This window comes from Gigantopelta aegis, chromosome 2, assembly GCF_016097555.1.
Source record: "Gigantopelta aegis isolate Gae_Host chromosome 2, Gae_host_genome, whole genome shotgun sequence".
Classification (NCBI taxonomy): domain Eukaryota; kingdom Metazoa; phylum Mollusca; class Gastropoda; order Neomphalida; family Peltospiridae; genus Gigantopelta; species Gigantopelta aegis.
In genome coordinates this window covers 36,146,414-36,174,338 of record NC_054700.1, presented here as the reverse complement: position 1 = coordinate 36,174,338, position 27,925 = coordinate 36,146,414, and the positions used below count along the sequence as shown (strand labels likewise).

The window sequence follows — 27,925 nt, the reverse complement described above, 5'->3', positions numbered from 1 at the left end:
TGCTAACGGGGGCGAGACGTAGCCCAGTGGTACAGGCGCGGTCGGTGTGGGATCGATCCCCGTCGGTGGGCCCATTGGACTATTTCTCGTTCCAGCCAGTGCACCACGACTGCTATATCAAAGGCCGTGGTATGTACTACTCTGTCTGTGGGATGGTGCATATAAAATATCCCTTGCTGCTAATCGAAAAGAGTAGCCCATGAAGTGGCGACAGCGGGTTTCCTCTCTCAATATCTGTGTGGTCCTTAACCATACGTCTCACGTCATATAACCGTAAATACAATGTGTTGAGTGCGTCGTTAAATAAAACATTTTTTTTTTTTACTAACATTCTCGACGTGGCGACTTGGTAACAGAGGGCATTTTCATTTTAAAATGTTTTTCTTCTAATAAATAACAAAATAATCGTATTTGTGTTACTATAAAACTAAATTTGTAAGCCTGGACGAAAGATTTCAGGGACAATTTTAGTATTAAACGAGACTACCACGCCTTCTCGTGTTATCTCGTTAACGACGAGAAATTGTGGATTTAGTAATCTACTTCCGGATAGGTGGCGTGGACCAATCAGCTGTGGACAGCACAGATGCTAGTCCACGTTCAAGGTAGAAAAGAGAAGCAAGCAAGAAAGGCATAAGGCCACTGGGCAGTGTTAATATAGAAACTTTTGTCAAAATGAAGTCGGTACTATTGTTATTGGCATTTTTGTCTTTAGCATCATCTAGTGACGTTTTAGAGTTTACAGATGATGACTTTGATGACAAGGTTGAACAAGAGAGTTTGATTTTGGTGGAGTTTTTTGCTCCATGGTAAGTTTTATTTTGTCGCGATAGCCTACCGGTAGATTTAATCGTAAGATAAGATTTTATTTTCTTCTGACTACTGTGTAACGAAAGATCTGGACATATCATGTCATGGGTGTTGTAATAAGCTTATTTATTGTAGATTTTTTTTTAATTCACTAATATTAGCATTATAATGAGCAGTAAGTCGAAGAGTGGGTGAACTTCCATTGACGGTGAAGGCGTCAAATGCCCCCCACACCCCTAACGGCCATCCATGCTGGAGAAAATCTTCGAATTTGGGTAAAATGATCCAGCACGAAACCTTTTAACCATTAATTTCAGTGATCTTACAGAAGTCACAGCTAGAAATAGGAAGTAAGGTGTGACCTGCTGCTTTTTTGTTTTAAGTGTGGCCTGCTTAGCTGCTCGAAATAAGAGTAAGACCACATGGCACATGGACTCATGGAGTCGAGGAAGGGTTTCGGATAGTGTGTGAATGATAAAATTCATTTTTATGAATCTTGTTGAAATATTAACAAACATTTGCATGAAAACCTTGGTTGTGAATCTGGATTCCAACTTCCAATTTACATAATGTGGAATATAAATAATTGTTATTTTTGCAGGTGTGGTCATTGTAAAAAGCTTGCACCAGAGTTTGAGAAAGCTGCCACTGCATTAAAAAGAAACGATCCACCCGTCCCATTGGCCAAGGTGATTTTTTTCTTCAGTATTCAAATCCTTTGTTTTAAAAACATGATAATCTTCAGCAACAAAAAAATGGGGTGGTTTTTTCACATTGTAGCAGTAGAGCCACTAAAAATCTGCGACCGCAGAAATCACAGAATCGGCTGTTGAAAACGGAATTCCCATTTTTCGCGGAAAGACACAGAAAACAAGTTTCTTTGTGAAAAATCGTCCTTTTTTCGGTTATTTTTACCAATTTTTTTTTCAAAATCGTACTTTTGTCGATAAATGGAGACCGTTTGACTTCTTATTCATTGAAATAACCTCGTGCTTTCTTACTTGACTGGTAACTGACAATATTTTAAAATACATTGAACGCAATGGCACGTAGCGCATCATAAAGTTCAGTCACTTTTCAGTTTCCGATAATAACTAGCAATGCAATGTATCATTATTTATTATTTGTTTACATGCAATCAAATACTAGACTGTTATTTAGTATAGTTTGTGTCCACACTTGAATATATAAGTCACAGAAATTGCTGTTTTGACGACGGTTTGTATGCAGATGATGGGTTCATTGTGGAATTACCGGTTTCTTACTGCACAAAAAATCGCGGAATTTGTCTCTGTCAAATGTGGATTTTCGGTGGCTCTAAAGCAGGTGCATGTGCAGGTATTTTAGTAGGCGGATCTAGATTGGCGAGCAAAGTTTATGGAGTGGGTGTGGAGTCATACACGTACACACCCAAAAATATATTGAGAAAGAAGAACTTTTGTTTGAGCCATGCCCTTATACATGTATGTAGAACTGAAGTTAGGTAAAATTAAATATTAAGAAAAAGTTTTTAAATTTTGTTAATTAAAAATATGTGGGAAAATGTAACAAAGTAAGATGGAAAGAAAAAAAAGTGTTCTGCATGTATTAAACAGAGCTAGCTCTGGGCGAGCAGAAAATTTCACCAAATTATCTGTGAAACTTCAATAATGGTAAAAATCCACTTTATTTTCAAACAAAATATCAATAATTAACTTAAATGTTTTCCCCAGATTAAGATATAATTTGCCAGTTTTTAAAATTAGCAATTTTCGCAAGTGGCAGAGTTAGCCCTGATTAAATATAAATAGGAAAACCTTTTTTTGAAAAATGATTTTGTATGCCACAGTATGGTAGCAGCCTAGGGTTCTCGTCTGTGGTAGTAACCTAGGGTTCTCGTTTGAGGTGCTTAGCTTGTAGGATTGAACCTCTCTGCTGACTTCTGAGAATTGAAAATATGCGTACGCCATTTATGGGTCATGCAAAGAGAAAGTCAGGTAACCCATCATGAACTTGTGAATGATGTCATAAATTTGATGTGCGTATAAAAAATGGGTTACACAGTCAGGTAACTGGAATTTTTTATTTTTTATTTTGATACTCCCTAAAAGGATTAAATATATTTAAAAAATTGAATGAGCTTTTTGGTCAACATATTATGGTATTGGAGTGATATTTAGCTGTCAGTTGAGCGCTCACCTGAGGTGCTTGAGTCGCAGGATCGAACCACCTCAGTGGATCCGTTCAATTGATTGTTTTTTTCTTCTTGTTCCAACCAGTGCACCACAACTGGTCAAAGGTCGTGATATGTGCTTTCCCGTCTGGGGAAAGTGCATATTAAAGAAATAATTTATGCCAGAATGAATATTTTGTTTAAAAAAAAAAGAAACTTTCTGTAATTTTTGAAGTTTAATGGATAATTTGGCGACATTTTCTGCTTACCCAGAGCTAGACTTGGTCACAATGTTGATGATGGATAACAAACCCTATCCTTTGTGAATTTTTAATAGGACTTTGCATTTAATCATGAATATGTACTTATATTCTTCTGTATGAAATATCTTTCCGTTCAATTACATGTGACCGGTGGGAAGCGCAAATAAAAGATCCCTTGCTGCTAATCGGAAAGAGTAGCCCATGTAGTGGCGACATCGGGTTTCCTCTCAAAATCTGTGTGGTCCTTAATCATATGTCTGACGCCATATAACCGTAAATAAAATGTGTTGAGTGCGTCGTTAAATAAAACATTTCTTCATTACATGTGAACTATTTTTGATGCATCTAAATTAGTTGATTGATTTCTAAATTTGTGATATTTTTTGTTCAGGTTGATTGTACAGTTAACACTAAAGCTTGTGGTAAACATGGAGTGTCAGGCTATCCTACCTTGAAGATTTTCCGCAATGGGATATCAGAAGACTTTAATGGACCTAGGGAAGCAGGTTGAGTTGTAAAAAAATTACTTACTTATTTACATTTTCTTGTGCTATGTTTAAATATACTTAATATTGATGGTACTATTTGGTGGGTTTAAAATGTGCCAACGGTACCCGTAACAGGAAAGTGTCGACATAACTTGACTTAAAATTTCTGTGAAAATGATTTTTCCATAATTTTAAACATTAACTGCACCCAAAAATAAATTTAAAAATTAGAAAATCCCACAAAAATAATACTTATCCATTCACACGTGAACATTGTTTTATTTATTTATAAAATGATTTTTTATTTTTTTTAATCCAGTAATCAAAAGGTTAATTGAATTTTTTTTTACTGTGAATTTTAAGAGAAAAAAAATTACAGATAGGAGTGAAAGAATCTCTTAAGTGTAAATTTTATGCTTTCGTCTCCCAAATAAAATGTTCTAGTTACTTTTTTGTTTCAATAGATGGAATTGTAAAAATGATGAAATCAAAAGCAGGCCCAACATCCAAGGAGCTGACCTCTGTTGAAGATGCAGACAAATTCCTTGATAATGCTGAATATGGTGTCATTGGTTAGTGTTTGTTACTGTGTACTGTGTCCACAATTTTCTTAATTGCAAATGGAACACGCAAACTTTTATTAATTTTGTTTTGCTTTACATTCCAAGTGAAGTTATTTTAAAGTTTATTTCAGAATTTTCTAACATCATTTATATTGAGCTTTTTGTACTGGTGTAGCTTGTAAAATAAAAAATTTTAAGAGAAGATTTAGTTAGTGAAGTTGGGAATGTAACTTGATTGCTGTGTTGGTATCTTGCTGAGATTTGACATGTTATTTGATTGACCCCCTTCACTAAGTGTTGGTATGTATGATTTTGAGACCAGTTCATGTGAAATGAAAAACACAGCCTCTTGTGAATGCCGATATCATTCTCCTGGCCAATTAACTGTTACTGTTATTAGACATGTAGTAGATGCTGAGGTATGAAATTGGGTCAGATTGTGCCTGTGATGATTATATAACAAAATATTTCCTTGCTCATCTGAGTTTCCATGATTCACAAGCATATTGATCTGAGGCCATGACCTACATTATGTTTTAACTTTTAAAAGTAATCATTGTAATCTTTGACTATTGTGATTAGTGAACGTTGTCAAAAAATAAATATTCAAGTCTGCAGATGTTAGAAATTATTAAAGTTCAACCTCTGCAATTAAGTAAATGTCCAAGACACCAAAAAAAATATGCCTTGAAAAAAAAAATCTAGTATTGTACCGTGGAGAATATGTTCTTGTTTTTAAAGGCCAAGAATAGATGATCATGATGGTACTTTAGCAGTGTTTCTGCCAGAATTTTTTTTTTGGGTATGGTGCTATGGAATTGAATGCAACCACAGTCAACAGGGGGTATGGGGGGGGGGGGGGGGGGGCTCCCCCAGAAAGAAAATTGGTTACGTTTTAGGGTTATGGTTAAGAAAATCATACAGTAATGATAAGAGTCATTAATTTGGTTAAAATGTTAATTTAAAAAATAAAAATTTGAGTATGGCACCATACCCATTTTACCCTCTGGCAGAAACCCTGTGTAGGTGAAATGGTGTTTAGTAGTAAGTCACATAAATTAAATGTAGCTAGTGTGTCCTCTAGCTCTTTTGGTTATGTTTTAAGTGGCTCTAAGTCGTGTGTGTAAAATATATTTTTTAATCTGATGTTTATATTGACTAATAATTTTATTTATTATTTCGAGTTCATTCATTATTAAACTTGTGTTTCCAGTTCGTACAGATGCTGCAAGAAGACACCCAAGGCCCTACCGGGAACATTTTGTTTTCAAAATCTTGATTAGCAATATTTCTAATCAATTAAAAATTGATTATATCAACTACTGTTTAACAGTTTTAATATTGTATAGCAAATCGCTACACGATACTGGACAAAATGTTCCCTGCCCTGTCAGAAATGATCAGCCAGCTTCGGATAGGGTCATTGGGTTCCTTGTTGTGTTTGTGCTAATCACTCGCATGTATGTTGTGAATAAACTGGAAAAGGATTCAACTTTAATAGTGTCAGTTTTAGGAAAATGTTTATTTTTAGACACAGTATTTGGCAAGCATTTGGTTGTCAAAAATGTACAATCTTTTACATAATCCCTATTTTCTCATAATATATTAAACAGAATAGGGCTAAAGAACACTCCAGCTATAAACAAATAAACTCTAAATATTGATGAATGGGTTCCCATTGTATGCAGTAATGGTGTGCATAGTAATCGGTACTATTCAGCACTGACAAATTAATGTTGAATGCTGTGGGCTGCAGGCTGCAGGTGACAATTTTTGAAGGTTACTGGTGGCATCACCGCCACCTTTGTTTCATTGCTATTAGATATAGCTGTCAACTTTTCTCCCAGCATTCTGCTTTCAAAAAGAATTATACTGTTAAAAGTTAACTGACTTATTTAACAAGAGATAAAATGCAAATCTTTGTTTTGACAGGTTTCTTTGAGTCTGCTGAGGATACAGATGCTAAAACATTCCAGAAAGTAGCCGACTCGATGTCATCTGATATGAGATTTGCACACACATATGAGAAAAGTGTTAAGGACAAACTTAAAGTTAAGGAGTAAGTTATTTTGCATAATTGTTAGTAATTCATTATCGAATTAACTGTTACAATAGCCTACAGATTTGTTGATATAATTGAGATGTTCAGACATATCGGTCAAAATTATGATAGTAAAGCTAAAAAGTGACTTAGTCATTTTTATGAAAATCCCACCTAACAGTTTTTTGTTTGGCCATTGACATGTCCCAAATCACAGGAAATATTTGCTAGACTGCCATATTGTGAAGGTTAATAAAAACCGGGACATCTGTAAAAAAGAATGGACAAAATTAACGGGCTAAAATAATTATTGTAATGCTGTGTGTGAGAAAGCACCATAACGCTGGCTGGACATAAAACAGGTACATTTTATAATAATCACTAAATTATTATTAATCTTTCAGAGGAATTGTTTTGTATCGACCCAAGCGCTTCCATAGCAAGTTTGAAGAAAATACTGTCGAGTTTAATGATGATATGAAAGTTCCTAAAATCAAGTCTTGGATAGAAGAAACTTCGTAAGTACTGATTAGGTATAGTTTCTGTCTGAGAAAATTATTTAGTGTTACATAATAGGCATGCTATTTCAGCCGTCTACCTTAACTTTTCCATTTAGGAGCCCGATGGCACCTACTTGAATTTTTATATGGGGGGGGGGGGGGGGGGGGGGGGGGGGGTATTATTATTTTGTATTTATAGGGCAGGACATATCCCAGTGGTAAAGTGGTCAGTCTAAGATTGATCTCCATCAGAAATTGGGCTATTTCTCATTCTATCCAGTGCATCACAACTTGTACATCAAAAGCTGTGGTATATGGTATCCTGTGTGGAATGGTGCATATAAAAGATCTGCTGCTAATGGAAAAAAAAGTAGCAGGTTTCCTGTCTAAGACTGAATTATCAAATGTTAGACATCCAATAGCAGATTAATAAATCAATGGTTCTTGTGGAGCGAAAAGTCTGACTGGAAAAAAAGGTTTTGTTCAAGCTATTTAAAAAAAAAATATTTCCATATATAAAGCTAGAATGAAAATGAGCCGTAGCATTTTTGTATATAATAAAAAGGGTGGGGGCGAGCAAGCCTGGAAATAAGTGGCTGGTCACAAACACTGTCCGGTACAAATTTGTTATTTGTCAAGTTTTGACAGTCACAAATTTAAGATTAGCTGTCTTTTTGTCTGGCACAAAATGAAGTATTTCTGTGTTAAAGTAGTCCAAAATGAACTTAGAAACATATGCCTTGCACTATTTTTTAAAATGCATATTTAAAATTGTTTATTGACCATATCATGCAGTATATGTACTTATTTTGGAACTGTTGCTAGAATGCCTTGGCGTTTGCCCGGAAATGGTGTTTCCCCATGTCTATTAATAGACCTGAGCAAGCCTCATGATCAGATGTGTTCCAAAAGACCCAAATTGACCAAGCATAATTTTTACACGAAAATTTAACCATCTAAACTGAACAGTGGACGAATAACCTAGTCCCATTGTGCTTATTTAATGTAACTTGTACCTCTGTCAGTCTATATTTATCAACAGTACCTTAGCATGTATTGTGGTTCTTACGAACAGTTGTGAAAATATTTTTTTCTGTTGTAATTTTTTAAACGTTTATTTAACCAAATTATTTTTTAACTTGGCTTTGTGGACTGTATTTCATTTCCAAAGTCTTGCGAAACGTCAACTTGTTTGATTATGAACAAAATGTCCCAATCCAAGCGCCATAATTGATTGTAGTTATTTGCCAATTTTATTACTTTTTCTATATTTAATAGTGAACAAAATACAGCACAAACTTTTACCTCCATCCAAACCCCAGTAATCTGAATACTCATCTAAATAAGACCAAATAAATATTATTTTTGCATGCAATTTAGAAAACAATTGGCTCAAAAATAAATATCTTGTAGTAAATTCCATAGTATGAAAAAAGGCTATCTCTGTGGGAAGGACTATAGATCAGTTTCACTACATCATGAATCATTCCAATAACATACATGATTAATAAAGGACAGTTGTATCAATATTTGGTTGACAGGCAGAGTTTTATTTTTGACAGGCTCAAATTGACTGAATTAGGTAATTTTGACAGGCACCACTAAAAAAATGTATTTCCAGGGCTGGGGGAGGAGGCTTGACTTTCATACACATTTAGTATCTGAATTGAGAAATCTGTTTAACATGCATCATTTATAGTTAAACAAATCTCCTTTTGTATGCATGTTGACTTCATTCCTTAGTTTGAGACTTATTTTCTCTTGTTTGTTTTCCCACAGCATTGGCCTGTGTCCACTACGTACACAAGATCTAGCAGAGAAGTTGAAAAAGCCTTTGTTTGTAGCTTACTATAATGTAGACTATACTAAAAATGTTAAAGGCACCAATTACTGGAGAAACCGCATCATGAAGGTTGGATCAAAATTGCAAAAGGAGGGAAAGAAAGTTTACTTTGCTATCAGCAACCACAGTGACATGAGTTTTGAACTTACCGAGTGTGGTATTGAGGATGCTAACGGAGAGAAACCTGTTGTGTGTGCCAGAGACACGAGAGATAGGAAATTTAAGATGACTGACGAGTTCAGGTTTGTATATTTTCAGGTCTTTTGCCCATTACAGGCCTTTGATGATTAAAAAGTTGAATAAACCATTGTGGGGTTACCCAAAACCATGTAAAAAGTTATCAAAATATATCCATTAATTTCCAAGGTTATAGGAATTAAAAATTAATTTAAAAAAAAAAAACCTTGCTAACTTATAAGTTGTGCTCTTGAATGATGATCTTCACAGTATGGGACGTAATTCATAAAAAACAATGTTGAATACTTAACTGACGAGGGCACTTTAAAATAAAAAAAATTTGTGGTCTGAATTCTAATCCTAATGTACTTGATGTGCGATACTGCTAGAATAACATTACAGGGCTTCTACATTATGGTAGCCCCACTCCCATGGCTAGTGATGTTCAATTTTGAGCTAGTAAATAGCTACTATTGCAATGCCCGACGGCTAATGAATGTTTTTGGTTAAATGAATATCCTGACTACCCAACCCCCAATGTTAGTCTCCCTCTTTAGGTAACATATCTGATTATTACTATTATTTAGTAAAATTGTATTAACTAAAAGTAAAGTAGGGCTAGTGAATTTTTAATAGTGGCTAGTAAATTTTTAAAATGACTGATCCCTTGGCTAGTGTATTTTATTGTTTTTGTAGAAGCCCTGCATTGCTAATGCTACTAATACTTACAGGGTAAAATGCACACCCATTTTACCCTCTGGTAGAAACCCTGACTTAAGGGGAACAAATTTTGCTGTAAATAGATAACTATTAAGTGTAATGGCGACATCACAGAAAATATGAGGGCTTCGTTCAAGAATATCAGATTGACAAAACAAAGATGATTTTTATCTGTTATTATGCAATAGGTTATTCTTACGTCTATTCATATTTTTGTAGTGTCCGCTTAAGAAGTCTTAACTGTATATACTGATCAATTATTAGAATATTTTACCCTTTTGTTTTTAAATGTAACCCGTCATGACCGGGTGAATGATGTCCTAAATTTAATACATGAACAAATAATGGGTTGTGCCGACCTAGATTTGCATAAGCAGCATGCCTGCTTTATTGTCCCTGTAGATTAATTTTGATAAAACCCAGGTTGAATTGGGTACAAGCAAATTACTTCTTGTATTGTTTTGGTATTTCAGAAGTAAAACTATTTGGTATTCTATGGAAAATAATAACCTTAAGACTAAAGTGTAGATGGTGTAAATAATGGAAGTGGGGTCAGAGTTGCACAAATGATGCTTTGTTTCAAGACGGGACAGACCATTCTGTGGTGATGCTTTAAATAACTGATGTGCATTTAATCAGAAAGAAAAAAAACTATCATGGTTGATCTAGGGAACATCTAAATTCTATTTATAGCATGAAGTACAAAATATTGTGCCAGACACCATTGTTAAAATAAAACTTCATTGTAGTTACAACCATTTACACTGCTAACACATCTGCATTTAACCCTGTTATTATGCAATAGGTTATTCTTGCGTCTATTCATATTTTTGTAGTGTGTGCTTAAGAAGTCTTAACTGTATATACTGATCAATTATTAGAATATTTTACCCTTTTGTTTTTAAATGTAACCCGTCATGACCGGGTGAATGATGTCCTAAATTTAATACATGAACAAATAATGGGTTGTGCCGACCTAGATTTGCATAAGCAGCATGCCTGCTTTATTGTCCCTGTAGATTAATTTTGATAAAACCCAGGTTGAATTGGGTACAAGCAAATTACTTCTTGTATTGTTTTGTTATTTCAGAAGTAAAACTATTTGGTATTCTATGGAAAATAATAACCTTAAGACTAAAGTGTAGATGGTGTAAATAATGGAAGTGGGGTGAGAGTTGCACAAATGATGCTTTGTTTCAAGACGGGACAGACCATTCTGTGGTGATGCTTTAAATAACTGATGTGCATTTAATCAGAAAGAAAAAAAACTATCATGGTTGATCTAGGGAACATCTAAATTCTATTTATAGCATGAAGTACAAAATATTGTGCCAGACACCATTGTTAAAATAAAACTTCATTGTAGTTTACAACCATTTACACTGCTAACACATCTGCATTTAACCCTGTTATTATGCAATAGGTTATTCTTGCGTCTATTCATATTTTTGTAGTGTGTGCTTAAGAAGTCTTAACTGTATATACTGATCAATTATTAGAATATTTTACCCTTTTGTTTTTAAATGTAACCCGTCATGACCGGGTGAATGATGTCCTAAATTTAATACATGAACAAATAATGGGTTGTGCCGACCTAGATTTGCATAAGCAGCATGCCTGCTTTATTGTCCCTGTAGATTAATTTTGATAAAACCCAGGTTGAATTGGGTACAAGCAAATTACTTCTTGTATTGTTTTGGTATTTCAGAAATAAAACTATTTGGTATTCTGTGGAAAATAATAACCTTAAGACTAAAGTGTAGATGGTGTAAATAATGGAAGTGGGGTCAGAGTTGCACAAATGATGCTTTGTTTCAAGACGGGACAGACCATTCTGTGGTGATGCTTTAAATAACTGATGTGCATTTAATCAGAAAGAAAAAAAACTATCATGGTTGATCTAGGGAACATCTAAATTCTATTTATAGCATGAAGTACAAAATATTGTGCCAGACACCATTGTTAAAATAAAACTTCATTGTAGTTAAACCATTTACACTGCTAACACATCTGCATTTAACCTTTAAACTACTGGATTAATTAATTAACCATGTTTATAATTTTTACTCCCATATATTCACTTAAATGTTTTATAAATACATAAAATAAAGTATATATTTGAATCTGTAAGTATTATTTTCATGGGTTTTTGTAATTTTTATGACATTTTAGATCAGTTAATATTGATTAAAATTAGGCAAAAAAATTTTTAAAGTCTTATTTACTTACAGGCATTTGTGGCCAGCTTTATATCCATTATTCCCGATAAGTGGTTTCCTGACCAGAATTTTTCTTTTTTAAAAAAAACCCACCTACGATTCATATCCCAATATCTGGTGATTTTCCACTTTTTGAAACTCAAAAATTCCAAAGTATTTTTCATTGAAAAACAAACAAACAAAAGCTAGCATGCTGTCAAATAAACTTTTTCCTGTTAAAAAAAAATGGTTTCCAGTTAGTGTCGTGTGCAAAACGGCAGGAAATATGAATTGGGGAATGCACTGTATACAATGTCGACTGGTGTGACGTCGGGCGAGATATCTCGCTTACAGTAGTCAGAAGGTTAAGAAAAACAGCTTCTTCAATTCAGCCACATGTGTTTTTGTCATAAAAATATGTACAATCATTCATATGGTCGTGTATAAATATTTAAACATGACAAAATACCTAATTTATTCAAATGTAATATTAGTAACTCTTGTTTTCCAGTATGGATACATTTGAACAATTCGTTAAGGATGTTTTAGATGATAAAGTGGAACCTTATTTGAAATCTGAACCTGTCCCAGATAACACGGACAATGCAGTCAAGGTATGTTTTTGTTTCCATCATCTTGGAAGGTGAAATACAAGTGTAACCTTTTTTATGACGACAATGGCAATACTTTAGAAGTTTACTTATTTACCAGTAATTCTTAGATCATAGCTATACTTGTAGTTGTATATATTTTCTAGAGTTGGAAATCAGTTGGAATTTCTTTGTTGATTATCCATTATAATCATTGTGCACTAACTGATCAACTTTCGATTGTACAATCTAGTGAAGCATCATTCTGTTCAACTTATCAGTTAAGCAAATTCATATTCATCTGAACTGCCAGTGTGGTGAATCGTTACATTTTTAAATAAAAAGTTGCAAACCGTAAGTCTCACCAGAACTTTATTAATGTATATATATTTTTTAATGTAAATTTCTTTAATGTCATAGACCAATTCTTGGACAATTGATGGTAGTCCGGTTGTAATCACTAGTTACGTAAATACAATTCCAGGACTCGAACTTACTGATGGCAATTGGCGTCATTGAGATATAAATTGCCATCGGTAAAGCTACTTAATGATGGAAAAATGTATACACTTGATGTACATTTATCTGCCAGTATATAACATTTGTACAAAGTCATGGTATGTGCTATCCTGTCTATCGGATGGTGCATATAAAAGATCCCTTGACACTAATAGAAAAATGTAGCATGTTTCTTTCTTCGACTCAAAATTACCAAATGTTTGACATCGAATAGCTGAGGATAAAAAATCAATGAGCTCTAGTGGTGTCGTTAAATGAAACAAACTTTGTAACATTTGTACATTTGAAATAAGCCTACATACAGCAAAATAACATTTCAGTTAAATGCCATATGCAGGATCCAAATTGCCGTTGGTGGGCCGTTTTACCCGTGGCAAATTGTTTTGGGGGGAGAAATTTTTTTACGTTGAAGCCCTGCAATTTACGTAACTGAACATTGTTACCCAGGTAATTATATGAACATACTTCTGGTTACCTAAGATTTTGTACTTATAATTGGTTATATGGATATTTATAATCTGTTGTCAACCTATCAATTTTTCTTTAATTAATATAATCCATTATTAACACAAATATTTTTCTTTCCCTGCAGTTTATTAAATTGTGAAATTTATTATTATATATAATTTTAATAGAACAGAGTACTCTGGAGTTTTACTTTGCAAAGTAATATAGTTTTTTAATCTTTTGCAATTAAATTACATCTTGTATGTTTTTTCTTTTTTAGGTCGTCGTAGCAAAGAATTTTGATGAAATAGTTAATGATGAAGAAAAAGATGTTCTAATTGAGTTTTACGCACCATGGTGTGGTCACTGTAAATCTTTAGCTCCTAAGTATGATGAATTAGCTGAAAAAGTGAGTATAGATCTCAATTTTCACAATAACTGAACCATCAGCTCATTGTAAGACTTCTTGGAGTTGACATTCAGGAACTACCATATATCTTCGCCTATAAGTCAAATTTTTTTCACCCAAAAATTCTTTTATAACTTAGGGGGTCGACTTATAAGAGGGTTAAAAAATTTCACCCAAAAATATTACCGTTTTGGGTATTATTTTACTAGTTTTATTGTTGAACTATGCCCTGTCTTTATACTCAAATATGTTAATTTGGCACATTTATTTTTTATAACCTTTTTGTGTTTTTTGGCATTAGAATGGTTTTGGTTAAGCAAAAAGGCGTGAGTTCTCACTCACATGCCAAGAGAACAGTCCACTTAGTTAAAATAACAGTTATCACTAATAGCAAAAATATAAACAATACTAACTACCTGTTGCCTGAGTTTATTTTGAAATCTGGTCACTGGCATTAATGGTTGTTCAAACAATGTTTTGTCGGTGATTAACTTCATGAATATTACTGAGCCTTCCCTTAAAACAGCTTAGACTGATATCTGCAGTTCACTAGAGCAATAGGGACTTACATAAAAACCAGTGTACTTTCCAGAGTTATCCTCCTTACATGTATTAATATGGTGGCAAAACATGTGATTAACTGATAGTATACTTTCAGTTTTATTGTAGTGATCTGTTGTCAGTGTTTATAAATAAAGTTGTTGTCTGTGCACAAAACCATGCTGTACAGTGCCATACGGTAACAGCCAAACAGCTTTCACTATCTACTAAGGGAATATTTCGTTTTGATGCTATGAGTTAATTGTTTGCGATGTACAAAACGTGAAAACCGAAGTTTGTAAATTTCTTTTGTTCAAATATTGTACATTATTGTTTTCATGTGCTGAAAATAAGAAATACTTCAATATTTATAAGTTGTTTTTCATGGGTCGACTTATAAACGGGTCAATTAAAAAAATAAGTTTTCAGGACTTGAAATTAGGGACTCGACTTACAGCCGAGATCGACTTACAGCCGAGATCGACTTACAGGCGAAGATATACGGTAGTAAAGAATATGATTTTTACTTTATACTAATTTCCATATCAAGTTAATATGCTGGGTTTCTGCCATACGGTAGGAAGTGTAAAATTACGAACCCTAATATCTTGGAAAATAATGCATATATTTTTAGAACAATTATAGTAAGGCGTAGTAAAAAAAATTGTTTGGTTCTGGTTACCCGACTGTCCCTAGATTTTTGGTGCCAACCCTATACTTTTTTTAACCTTTTCCCCCACCCCTTTTTTTTTCTGTCAGTCAAAGATCTCGTTACCAGAAGACCCGGAACACTTCCGAAGAGTTCCAAATGAAAAGCTTCCGAGAGCCATTCGGAACTCCTCGTACATTTCCACAAAATATAAGCGTAGCGGAATGTGACGAGGTGTTCCAATTCCTTGAATGTCGTTTCATTTGAAATTGATTTAAATACATGTGTAATATTATTTGATTTGAATGAGCACATTTTTGACATTCTACTCTGTAAATGGAAGACGCCATTGACACCACATGCTCTCGGACGTGTTCTCATACTCATTCGGAACTACTCGGAACTTGTGAATCAAATCTTCAAAATGTTACGCTAGTTTACTGTTAAAAAGCAGAATGATACAAATTTCCAGTCTATTTTGGTAGAGGATTATTCCCTAAAATGTAATCGAACTTCTAGAAATACCGAGTTACGATTCAATGTTAAACATAAAGAGTAAACATGAAAATAGCCGATTATGCTGAAAAGATTACTTAAATTAAATATTTAGACATCAACTCTATCAATATTTTGCATTTGTTTGACAAATAACCCCTGTATTTATTATTAAATATGATGATATCCATGGCATTTGAAATGAACTGGTAGTACCCAATATAGAAAATAATTAATGATTCTCATTAGAGTATGTATTGTCAGTTGCACTGTAATACAAAGAAAGAGCTTTTAATATATTAATCTGCTATACTATTCAGGAAATATTAGCTCGAAAATGGGGGGAAAAAAAAAGTTTTCCCCAACTACCTACCCTATTTGTTTTTGGCATGTAACAGGAACCAAACAATTTTTTTTACTTGGCCTAAGAGAACTGCTGTTCAAAATTTGACAAAGTACAGGAGATAGTCTCAATTTCAAGACAATTTGAAACCCATAACCATGTTACCCATGACCCTTTTAACCTTTAGACTACTGGATTAATTTTTAACAAAAACCACGTTGAGTGGGTACAAGTTTATAATTTTTACTCACATATATTCACTTAAATGTTTCATAAATACATGAAATAAAGTTCATATATGAATCGGTAAGTATTATTTTCGTGTTTTTTTTTTAATTTTTATTATTTTAGATCGGCTAATGGTGATTAAAATTAGGCAAAAAATCGAAAAAGTTGCGTTTACTTACGGGCATTTGTGGCCAGCTGTCCAGTATTTATGTCCATTATTCCCGATAACAGTGGTTTTCTGACCAGAATTTTTTTTAAAACCCGAACTACTATTCATATTGCAATATTTGGTAATTTTTGTTGTTGGTAAAACGATCAAATTTATTATCAAATTAGCTGTTACAATCAGCTATCGATCCCTGAAAATTACCGCGACGTGCCGCCATTGTTGTCAAGCGAAAATACTTGCCGAAAACCAGTTTTTGAACTCAAAATTTCAAGGTATTTTCAATTGAAAAAATCAAAACAAAAACCACCATTTTGAAAAAAAAACTTTTTTCTTTAATTATATTTCCGTTTCCGGTGAGTGTCGTGTGCAAAACGGCGGGAAATATGAATTGGGGAATGCACTGTATACAGTGTATAGTATATCGATTGACGTGACGTCGGGCGAGATATCTCGCCTGCAGTAGTCAGAAGGTTAATACAAAAAACAAAACTGAAAAGACACCTTGCTAATTTGTAATTTGTGCTCTTGAATGATGATCTTTACAGTATGGGACGTAATTCATAAAAACACAATGTTGAATACTTAACTGACAAGAGCATAGTGAAGTAAAGATTTCTTATTGTCAGAATTCTAATACTACGTACTTGGTGTGTGATACTGCTAGAATAACCTTGCGACTAATACTTCAAGTGGAAAATATTTTGCTATTAAGTTAAAGGCGACACCTCAGAATGTGAGTGCCTCATTCAAGAATATATCTGATTAACAAAACAAACATGGATGTGTTGGTTGTTATACAATCGGTTATTCTCTATGAGGCACTTCATCATGTGGCGTCACCTTGAGAAGTCTCAACAAGATGTTGATCAAACATAATGTTTTAACAGTTCACTGTCTGAAACATTGCATACAGTTTTGAAAATAATACTTTACTTTTTATTACATACATGGGGCCCATGGTTTTAACTTTGTGATCAGTCAAGTTGATAACACACAGTAATAGTATGTACCATTGAATACACGTACTGAGTAATAGTATGTACCATTGAATACACGTACTGAGTGATGGAGGTTAGTTATCTGATAATTGAATCGATCCATCCTGATGGTCGTAGTGTGTTTATTTGCTATTCCATCCATTGCTAATGTGTCAAAGGGTTTGATATATGTCCACCTTTGTTTGACACCTAATATTTACCACAAAAACCGATTACTTGCATTCACCAGGAAAGTTTTAGGAGTGGCAAATTGATCACTTTGCAAAAACTTTTAAAGTTTTGTTTGATCCTTGATGCGATTGTCTACCTATTTTAGGAGTGATCTTCAGCTCACCTTGATTTTGCAGATCTCTGAAAATTGCGAGCACAATTGTTTTGTTCATGCAAATCTAATTTTGTATAACATATTTTTTGTTCGCACAAAGGTTGGAGCACAGTTTACTTGAATATAACGTGTTACGCAAAAAGGAAATGGGTTACTTCTGCGTAACCGATAAATGGGCCAATTCTCAGAGGCCTGTTTCGCTCTTGGTGAAGACTGGCGTATCCTATCCTGTGTAACAGAAGGGGGGAGGGGAGGGGGGGGGGTGACATCCAATAATCTGCTAATTAAACAATATCCTCAGGTATGATTAAACATTAATTTTGTATCCGAATATCAGTTTGCAATATTGCTTAGCAATAACCAAATATTTTGTTGGAAATAAAATGCAAAGTCTTGTGGTCTAGTAACTAGTGTGCACTCAAATGATGATCTGATTCAGTATGGGACGTAATTCATAAAAAAAATGTTGAATACTGCTCTGATGGTTTGCACACATTTAGCTCTAGGGGCGGGATTTAGTTCATTTGATCAAGAGCTCGTCTGAAGTACAAGTACTTACATCGCAGGATTGAACCACCTAGGTGGATCCATTCAATTTATTGGGTTTTTCTCTTATCAATGAGTACACCACAGCTGGTCGAAAACTGTGGTATGTGCTTTCCTGTTTGTGGGAAACTACATGTAAAAGATCCCTTACCAGTATTTCTGCCAGAATGAAATTTTTGGGTAATGCACTATGGAAATAAATACAACCACAGTCAACAGGAGGGAGTATGGAGGTCCTCCCTCAGAAAGAAAATGGGTTACGTTTAGGGTTAGGGTTAAAAAAATTATACAGTAATGATAAAGAATAATTAATTTTGTCAAAAAATTAACTTTAAAAAACAGTCTGTAAAAAATATTACCCTCTGGCAGAAACCCTGCTTATTGCTAATGGAAAAAATATAGCGGGTTTTCTCTGATGACGAGTCAGACATGCCAGATGTTTGACATCCAATAGCCATTGATTAATTAATCAATGTGCTCCAGTGGTGTCATTATGCAAGACTGTGGCTGCCCTTTTATACTACCATATATTGCCGTGTATTAGCCGAATCCTTGTATAAGCCGACCTCTTAGTTTTACCCTAAATATCAAGTACAAAATCATCGGCCTCGTATAAGCCGAAGTAATCTTTTGTCCAATTGTATATTGTGTTGGTTTCAATAATACTGTCAACAAATAGACTTGTGCTTTTCTTTTTCACTGTATTTTTTCCCCCTTTAATTATTACAGACACGGTAATCGTCATCGCAATGCTAACGTCTTCCATGCCGTGCAAAAATAATTTAGCACTAATAAATCATAACAGGAAAATAAACAATTCAAGCTGTAACAACATATCATTGCACATAATTAAGTAATTAAATTATTCACTGGACAGCAAATAATAAACTCATTAAGGCATGTTTAATCCCTGTTTTTCTCTCCACACAGAAAAACGATTCTGTGGTCCATGACTGTTGTTTACACAAAATTGTGTAATCCAATCAAATAAGAGCTTACAAAGTGATATAGACAGAGGTGTCAAACAAAGATGGCGGAACACGTTTTTACCATTGAAATGACAATAAAACAAGTAATTTTTATTATTATTCATCAAACTATTAATGCATTCAAGAACAAAAAACTACATAATATTGCATGACGGGGTTTATTATTTATATTGTGCACAAATTATTGTTAAATAAGCTGTGAAAGGCTCTAAGGGTCTGATCAAAATTTGTAAGTCGGGGTCGGGAGTGTTTTCGATCGGAATTTTATGAACCAATTTGTTGCATCCGTGTATAAGCCGACTCTTCTTTTGGAAAGTATTTCTAGACTTCAAAAGTCGGCTAATACACGGCAATATACGGTATGCTAGATAATGTATAAAATGAGTTGTTTGTTAATTGCATGAGGTCTAGTAACTATTGTGCACTCAAATGATGATCTGATTCAGTATGGGACGTAATTCATAAAAATAATGTTGAATACTGCTCTGATGGATTGCACACATTTAGCTCAAACTTCTATCTTAGAAATGTCTTAGTGCCCACTAACTACCATGTGAATGTGTTTGAAAACTGGAGACAACATTGTCTTGGATCTTGAATGATAACTACATTTGTGTTGTATACATGTACAATAAACACTATCTGGTATACCATACAGGGAACATTTTATTTAGTATCACATTGTGATTTGCTACACAAGTTTCAGAGATCGCTATACAATTTTAAAACATTACACAGTTGTTGCTAATCAATTTTCAATTAATTAGAAATATCACCATCAAGATTTTGAAATCAAGTTTAGCTTCATTTTGAGCAGGGTTTTTTTTTTGGGGGGGGGCTTGTTTTTTTTAAGCCAGAACACAAATGGACGTGATGTTCATTAAAGCTGGGACACGGCTACATTCGGGAAAATCTAGGTTGTTTTAGCTCAACTTTTATTCCCACGTTTATCATTGATATTTAGTGTGGATGTAGTCATGTCATTAGATGCAACGAGGATTTTCCACAATCATAACAATTAACATAATGTTTGTATATGCAATTTGAGATTCACTTTCTATACTCCTAACTATGGGTTGTATTATGGTATGGAGTTGTCTGTCCATCTGTTAACTTTTTCTTGTCCGGACCATATCTTGCATGCAGATGCAGACAGGACCAGCAATCCTCACATGTAGTCCCTGAACAACTTGGGATGGTGGTGTTGTATACTATTACTAGGTCACTGTGACCTTCTTTTAATCATACCTGTACAGGGTATCTGCCAGAGGGTAAAACGGATATGGCGCTATACCCAAATTATTATTTTTTTAAGTTAACATTTTGACAAAATTAATGATTCTTATCATTTATTGTATGATTTTCTTAATCCTAACCCTAAATGTAACCCATTTTCTTTGTTGGGGAGGCTGCATTCAATTTCATAGCGCCATACCCAAAAAATTCTTTCTGGCAGAAACACTACTGTAACATATTCATTAATATAGATATGGTGTTTTATTTTGAGTTATGGAGTCAAATGATTTTCTTTCTTTCTTTCTCTTTTTTTTTTGGACAAAGGTGTATCTCTTAAATTGTGCTCTTGAATGATGATCTTTTCAGTATGGGACGTAATTCATAAAAAAAACAATGTTGAATACTTGACTGATGAGGGCATATTTAAAGGATAAACATTTCTTACTACAGCTAAATAAACACGTCACATTGATGGTCTAATCACACATTACATTACCAGAGTATTTCAGACGACATTTTATAATGCTTTATTGAATAATTATCAATTGTGTTCTAATAGGGGATTGTACTGATTTTTCTTTTTTCTCTGACAACAAAATATTTATAAAATGGTGACGAAAAGTAGATGTTTGATTTACTGGATCCCTTACAAAACCAGATACTGTTGAGATGCCGTGTGATCTAATTTAGGCAGGTTCCACTGTTGTGACAAGAAAAATTTATATTTTGGTCATGATGCAACACACTGGCTGCCACTTTATACTATGTTGAATAAAGTATAAAATGAGTTATTTGTTAATTGCATGTGGTCTAGTAACCTAGTGTGCACTCAAATGATGATCTGATTCAGTATGGGACGTAATTCATAAAAATAATGTTGAATACTGCTCTGATGGATTGCACACATTGAGCTCTTAACCTCCATGCTACAACTTTCGTTAACTCTACTGTGTTTCATCTTCAGAGTTAAATAGTCAAATTATTATTTTGGGTTGGGGTTTTTTGGATAGTGGTATGTATTGTAATTTCTGCTCTCGAATGATGACCTTTTTAGTATGGGACGTAATTCAGAAGAAAAAGAAAATGTTGAATACTTAACTGACGAGTGCATGTCTAAATAAATGGATCACATTGATGGTCTAATCACACATTATGTATTTAAGACTACATTTTGTGATGCTTTATTGAATTATTATTAATTAAAATTGTTTATTGCTTTTAAAATCAGATGTTTTACCAACTAGCCTAGATTAATATCCCAATAAAATAATCATAAATAGCTGATTGCTGTAACATTAGGGATATATTGGAATGATTCGGCTGATTCCAATTTCTGATTTATATATTTATTAATTCTTGACCAAAGTATTTATGCAGTGGTGACCATACGGTAGACCCTCGATTTACTGGATCCCTCACAAAACCAGAGGTGCCAGGGTGATCCAATTTAGGCAGGTTACACTGTAGTGACAAGAAAAATTAATATTTTGTCATTATTCAACACTGACTGCCACTTCATACTGTGCCAGATAAAGTATAAAATGAGTTGTTTGTTAATTGCCTGTGGTCTAGTAACTAGTGTGCACTCAAATGATGATCTGATTCAGTATGGGACGTAATTCATAAAAATAATGTTGAATACTGCTCTGATGGATTGCACACACATTTAGCTCAATACAACAGTTGACAAAGGGAGATGCCATTGTCTAGGATGTTGAATAATAACTACATTATAGAATGTGTGGGATAGATCACCAAGGACTGCTTTCCAGTAACACAAGTTTATTTACACAATGCCTTTTTTCATATATGTGATTCCATGCTCAAGTTTTTCAGCATGGTGACATCATAACGTGCAGTATTTACTTAAGGTTTAAATTTAAATTTTTATTATTTCAAATTTTATATAGAATTGCTCTTCTGAAAACGCAGATATCAAAAAGCACATTTCTGTGCCCTGAATCATTTTGATGGAAAGCCGATTTGAGATGTTGAAGTAATGTTATATACTACTCGAAAGAATTTAAGGGTCAAAAATTTATAACCAAATAAGTTTAGGTGTATTAGTTTGATGATGTAAACTACACCAAATTTTTTATTTATTGTTCCATATTTACAAAAAACCCACAAATAAACGTCACTGTATACAAGAAAGTCACATGACATGCTGTCAAAGTTGAAGGTTGTCAAACATGGATTTTACACATTAGAACATTCGTTTAATAGTGTGTGAATCCACCCCTGGCGCGAATACACTCGACACATCGTTGCCTCATGCTGTTGATCAGACGTCTGAAGAACTCTTGGGGAATGGCCTGCCACTCTGCCATAAGAAGTTGACCCAGATCATGAAGGTTGGCCGGAGGGGCATGGTTATCCCGAACTCTCCTGCCTAATTCGTCCCAGGCGTGCTCTATTGGGGCCAAGTCAGGCGAATATGCTGGCCAATCCATCCTGGCGATACCTTGTTGTCTGAGAAAGTCCGTTACCACCCTGGCACGGTGGGGTCTGGCATTGTCATCCTGCAGAACTGCCCCGCCGCCAATCTGCTGAAGGCCTGGGAGAACCAACGGCCGGATAATCTCATTCAGATAGCGGATTCTATTCAGATTGCCATCCACCACATAGAGGGGGGTCCTGTGGTGGATAGAGATGCTGCCCCACACCATGACGCTGCCACCACCGAACCGGTGACGTTGTCTAACGTTAACGTCGGCGAAGCGCTCCCCAGGACGTCTGTAGACACGAACCCGACCGTCGTTGAACTGGCGACTAAACCTGGACTCATCAGTAAACATCACTCGACCCCACTGAACACGTTGCCACCGCAGATGAAGTGTGCACTAGTGACGTATGGCCGTTCTGTGACGTGGTAGGGAGTGGTGGTCGAACAGCCTGGCGACGGCAGCGTAGATTATTGGCTCTCTGACGATTGCGTATGGTTTGATCAGACACTCGAGTTCCAGTCGCAGTCTACAGATTGTCACGTAATCGGCGTGCAGTGGTTGTGCGTTGACGTAGAGCCATATTGGTGATGTAGCGGTCCTCTCTATTTGTAGTGCTTCGGGGTCTTCCCGAACGTGGACGATTTCGAACAGAATTCGTTGCTTGGTACCGTTGCCACAGTCGGCCAACGACACTCTGACTGACACCAAGTCTCAGAGCAACATTTCTTTGCGTATTGCCATCCTGAAGCCAAGCAATAGCCCTTCCTCGATCTTCGATAGTCAGTTGACGTCGTACCATTGTCCAATTTGGAGTGTGCACCGTACACGAACGCAAGCTCCAATTATACGGAAATTCAGCATTGGGAACATGGAATACACGTGCAAAGCGTGCAAATGAAGCGCTTTGTGAAAAAGCAAGTTATGGGCACTTAGCAGACCTTTCGCTTTCGCCCTAATTTACGTGCAAATGTAAGCATGTTTTCGCCATTAGAACTAGTCGACAGTGTCAATGACAGTGGATTTTAATTCATTTATGGGTTGCTTAGACCCACTTTCGTCAAAATGGAACAATACCATGCGTGACATTATGGTCTAGCTAATATAATTGACATTCAGAAAATAATGTCGAAAATATCGTCTGACCCTTAAATTCTTTTGAGTAGTATATGAGTTGTTTTTGTTGCAAGCATTGTGACAAAGATGTGTGTATTAACTGGTCAGTGCTGTCAAATGATTCTCTTTTTGATATGGGATGTAATTCATAAAACCAGTGTTGAATACTTAACTCATGATTGCACATTTTACTAAAAAACATTAGCAGTAATGTTTTCACATTTAAAACCAATATGTCAACGTGTATGGCCTTACATATTGAAGGTGAAAAATTCATCTGATATGTGGAAAAACTAAAACAAATCTGTGAAAACTGAAATGAGATTGTTTATTATTTTATTTTCAGCTTAAAGATGAACCCAGTATAACAATAGCTAAAATGGATGCAACAGCAAATGATGTATCAAAGCCATATGAAGTTCAAGGGTAAGATTATATATTAAAATTTCATACCAAATGTCAAAGATAAACATTCTTTGTTTCAAAGCTTCTGTGTTACAATGTATGGTTTAAAAGATATTTTTATTTATTAAATATGGCATTCATTTTATAAGCTATATATTAAATTTCACGTATCCAGTATCAAACATATGAATATGTATGTATTCTTCTATTTTGAAGCTTGAGTTAAGATGAATGATTTTTAAAAATATCTATTATAGCTGTAACCAAAGGTTTACCAACATAAGTATTCTGATAATTGGTGAATAACGAGTTCTTATCAAAGATATTATAGTTCTAGTTCTTTCTTTCACCTTAAAGATGGTTAGATGTCTAAAATGGTTAAAATATGCTTTGGAAATTTGTGATTTTCTTTCTGATAAGGGGGCATACTTTTAGTACGTACGCATTTTGGGGGGGTGGGGGGGGTTGAAAATTTAAGAGCCATTTTGCGTACCCTTGCGTACGGCAGGGGGGGGGGGGGGGGGGGTGTTATTAGGGTAAAATTAAAATATATATATATAGTTAATTTGAATAACACTACAAATTTTCTCATTGATCTAGGCAGTCCTATTTATCAATATTTTGTTGTCATGTGCCCCAAAAAGTTGTACCTACTGGTACTAAGTTCCAACTTTTAGGTTTATGGTTCCGAGTTAGTTCCAGTTTTATAGTTTTGTGATTAAATCATTAAACATGATTTGAATTTTTTTGTAATTAAAATAGAGCAGACGTTCCGGTTTATAATACATTTAGAAACATTTTATTCGTCGTCAAGCGTTGTTTAATACATTTGTACAATGAGCAGTATTAATTAATTATAGTATACCATGATGACATCTACGGTGGCATTGTCTACATTTACTGGTACTGACTGACGATCTTTTGCGTATGTACGCAAGGGGGGGTATGGGCACTGGCGTACGGTGGGGGGGGGGGGGGAGGGGGTGCAAAAAAATCGGAAAATTGTGCGTCCGTACTAAATTGATGACACCTAATATATCAAACAACTAGTGCCAAAACCAATAACAAATGAGTTTATTTTTTCCTGCATTATGAAGTCCCATTAATTAGGTAACAGTATATTGCATGTAGCTACATAGATTTTTGCATTCATTAATCTCCTGTGCATAATTTTTTATTTGCTACTTTCAGATTCCCAACAATTTATTTTTCACCAAAAGGCTCTAAAGGAAGTCCAAAAAAATATAGTGTGAGTATTTGAGCAGACATTAGTAAAGATTTGAAGATGAGCTTAATATTCTTGCATTTTATTAACTGGAACGAAAAGCTACTGCTTTACTGAATGATGTTTGTTGATTGCTAAGACTTGGTCAAATATATTGTAATGGTATTGTAATGGTATAACACTACATGTATGCTTGAATATTTGATGCACTGAACAGCAACCTGTATTGTGGTTACATTCATATTTGTCACTAAAAATGTATGTACACAAATACATGTATGTAATGTTTACTGTACAATTGCTGTTTTATAATTTACACTAACAAAAGAGCAATTGTTTCTGATGTTGTCTTTGTGTAATACCAGCCAGTTAGTAGACTGCATAAATTATACGGTTGTGTGGTCTCATTCAGTGAGTGTTACATTCATAACACGAGCATCATAGGCGAACATATTTTGTTGGTGTATGCAATGTCATTTCAATAAGCAAACATTTAACTGGCTGATCAAAGCAAAATAAATTGTTTCGATGAATACTGACAGTATAATGTTGATTAAACAACAGTTGAGTTCTGATACTTTTCAGTTTGTGTGTGTATAGTTGGGTGTTTTTTGGATTGTTTTTTTGTAGTTCGTAAACATTACTGAATCCTGTGGGAATTAGTAAGGAGTTAATTTATTACGCACCAATTTTGGTTCATTTGCATTGCATTAGTTTGAGAAATATAGGTATGGTAAAGAATTAAAACATTATAAATAATAGAAAGAATATCATTTCATGTCTTGTTGACACGTGTAATATTAACTGAAATGTAATTGTTCTAAATTTGATGTATTGGCAGGGTGGCCGAGAGGTTGATGATTTCTTGAAATACCTTGCTAAAGAAGCCACAGATGAACTGCAGGGATTCAGCAGAAATGGAAAGAAGAAGAAGACGACGAAGAAACAAGAGCTTTAGATATTATTTCATCTTTACAACATCAAGTTAACATTTTGACAATTTATTTTCCAAAACTCTTCTTGATAAACAGAATATTGAATACGTAATCATTGTGCACACCTGTTTAAATATTTTATTTCCACAACTGCTAGAGGAACTTAACAAAACATATAGTTTTAATTATTTTTGGTTTCATTGTAGGTGTTGGAAGACTGATTAGTAATTTTAGAGAGTGCAGATGTTTGTCCAACAGACTAATTAATAAATAAGATTTTAATTGTTGTTTTTGAATACTAGATTCGTACCAAACATTGGCCTTAATTTATTTTATAGATTTAGTGCTCGGTTGATGAAGTTAAATTGTGAGTGCTGTTTTGACAAGGTGATATCAAATGTAACTTGTTAGATCTGACGGTGTGGTGGTCAGAGATTCATTTATCCTTGTTTGCTTCGTATCATTTTCATATGTTGCTGGTGTATATTTTATTAATTTGTACTTATCATTTGTTTGTTTCATGATACTAATATTATACATACCAGGAAACAAATCAATAAACAATCGATGCTAGTTTTAAAAGTTGTTGGTGAATATTTTGTTATGTGCGTGTCTGTTTAAACAAAACCAATAAAATTTGCTGTAGAGTACAACTCGTATTGGTTAAAAATACCAAAGAAAAAATTTGAATCTGATCCCTTTTTAAAAATAAATAAAAACTTGTTCTTTTTAGGAATGATGTACATTTGGTTCATGTGAGATGCATTCTATATGGGGGTTGGGGGTGGAAACACATCTTGATAGTACATTGATATTGGTTCTATTGGTTGAAGGTTTAACACATACCACAACAGTTGAGTTTTAACAAGTATTGAGGGTAAGAATAGATTCACAAAACAATGATTATGAGACCATTAAATGTTGCGTTCACCCATTCTTATTTATACCATGTTTTTAATGGTATGTTTGTCTTTTGACGGCTCATTGTGTATTTCATCCTGTGTTTTCAAATGTATGGTGGGTTTTTTTTTATGAAAGTAAAGAATTGGGGATTATATTGGTTTTCAATATACTGCATTTTACCTCCTGAACTACATATTAAATTTTCATGTCAGTTCTGTTCGCTTTTAAAAAAAAAAAAAAAAAATAATAATATATATATATATATATATATACACACACACATATATACACACTTCTTTTGTTTTTCTTTTCTCTTCTGTTTTTTTTTTTTTTTTTTTTTATTAAATATTATTACAAAAAAACACTTCATGATTATGTCTAATTGGGGGCATTTTTATTTGCTGCAGTCCATTCTTTTATTAGAAATACATAGAGATAAAAGATTTATTTATAACTTTATTGCATGAATGAGAAACCCTAGTTACAAATGAACAATGAACATTACTTCCAATGCGGTTTATTGGTGTGATTTGAAGTCCTACTTTAACATTCTTGTTTGTGTGCAACTGAAGCATGAAAGACATTTTACTTGTTACGGTATATAGTATGATACAGTGTACATGAGCATCATTGTTTTCAAATAAAACAATATTATATTT

At 34.2% G+C, this 27,925-nt stretch overlaps 1 protein-coding gene across 1 annotated transcript; it reads left to right on the top strand.

Annotated features, from left to right (window-relative positions):
• Positions 1 to 579: 579 nt before the first annotated feature.
• On the top strand, positions 580 to 27,925 carry LOC121384712 (protein disulfide-isomerase A3-like). The gene is made up of 12 exons (XM_041515215.1): positions 580 to 809; positions 1,412 to 1,499; positions 3,617 to 3,731; positions 4,178 to 4,285; positions 6,209 to 6,335; positions 6,722 to 6,835; positions 8,597 to 8,902; positions 12,267 to 12,369; positions 13,592 to 13,720; positions 24,145 to 24,224; positions 25,395 to 25,452; positions 26,270 to 27,925. The coding sequence occupies exons 1-12, from the start codon at positions 676 to 678 to the stop codon at positions 26,384 to 26,386; spliced, it is 1,479 nt and encodes a 492-aa protein (XP_041371149.1). The 5' UTR covers positions 580 to 675; the 3' UTR covers positions 26,387 to 27,925.

Excerpts from the sequence above, each read along its gene's own strand:
- LOC121384712 (XM_041515215.1), top strand. The coding sequence starts at position 676 with ATGAAGTCGGTACTATTGTTATTGGCATTTTTGTCTTTAGCATCATCT. Across the intron at positions 810-1,411 it reads GTGGAGTTTTTTGCTCCATG|GTGTGGTCATTGTAAAAAGC; the intron begins GTAAGTTTTATT and ends TTATTTTTGCAG. Across the intron at positions 8,903-12,266 it reads AAGATGACTGACGAGTTCAG|TATGGATACATTTGAACAAT; the intron begins GTTTGTATATTT and ends CTTGTTTTCCAG.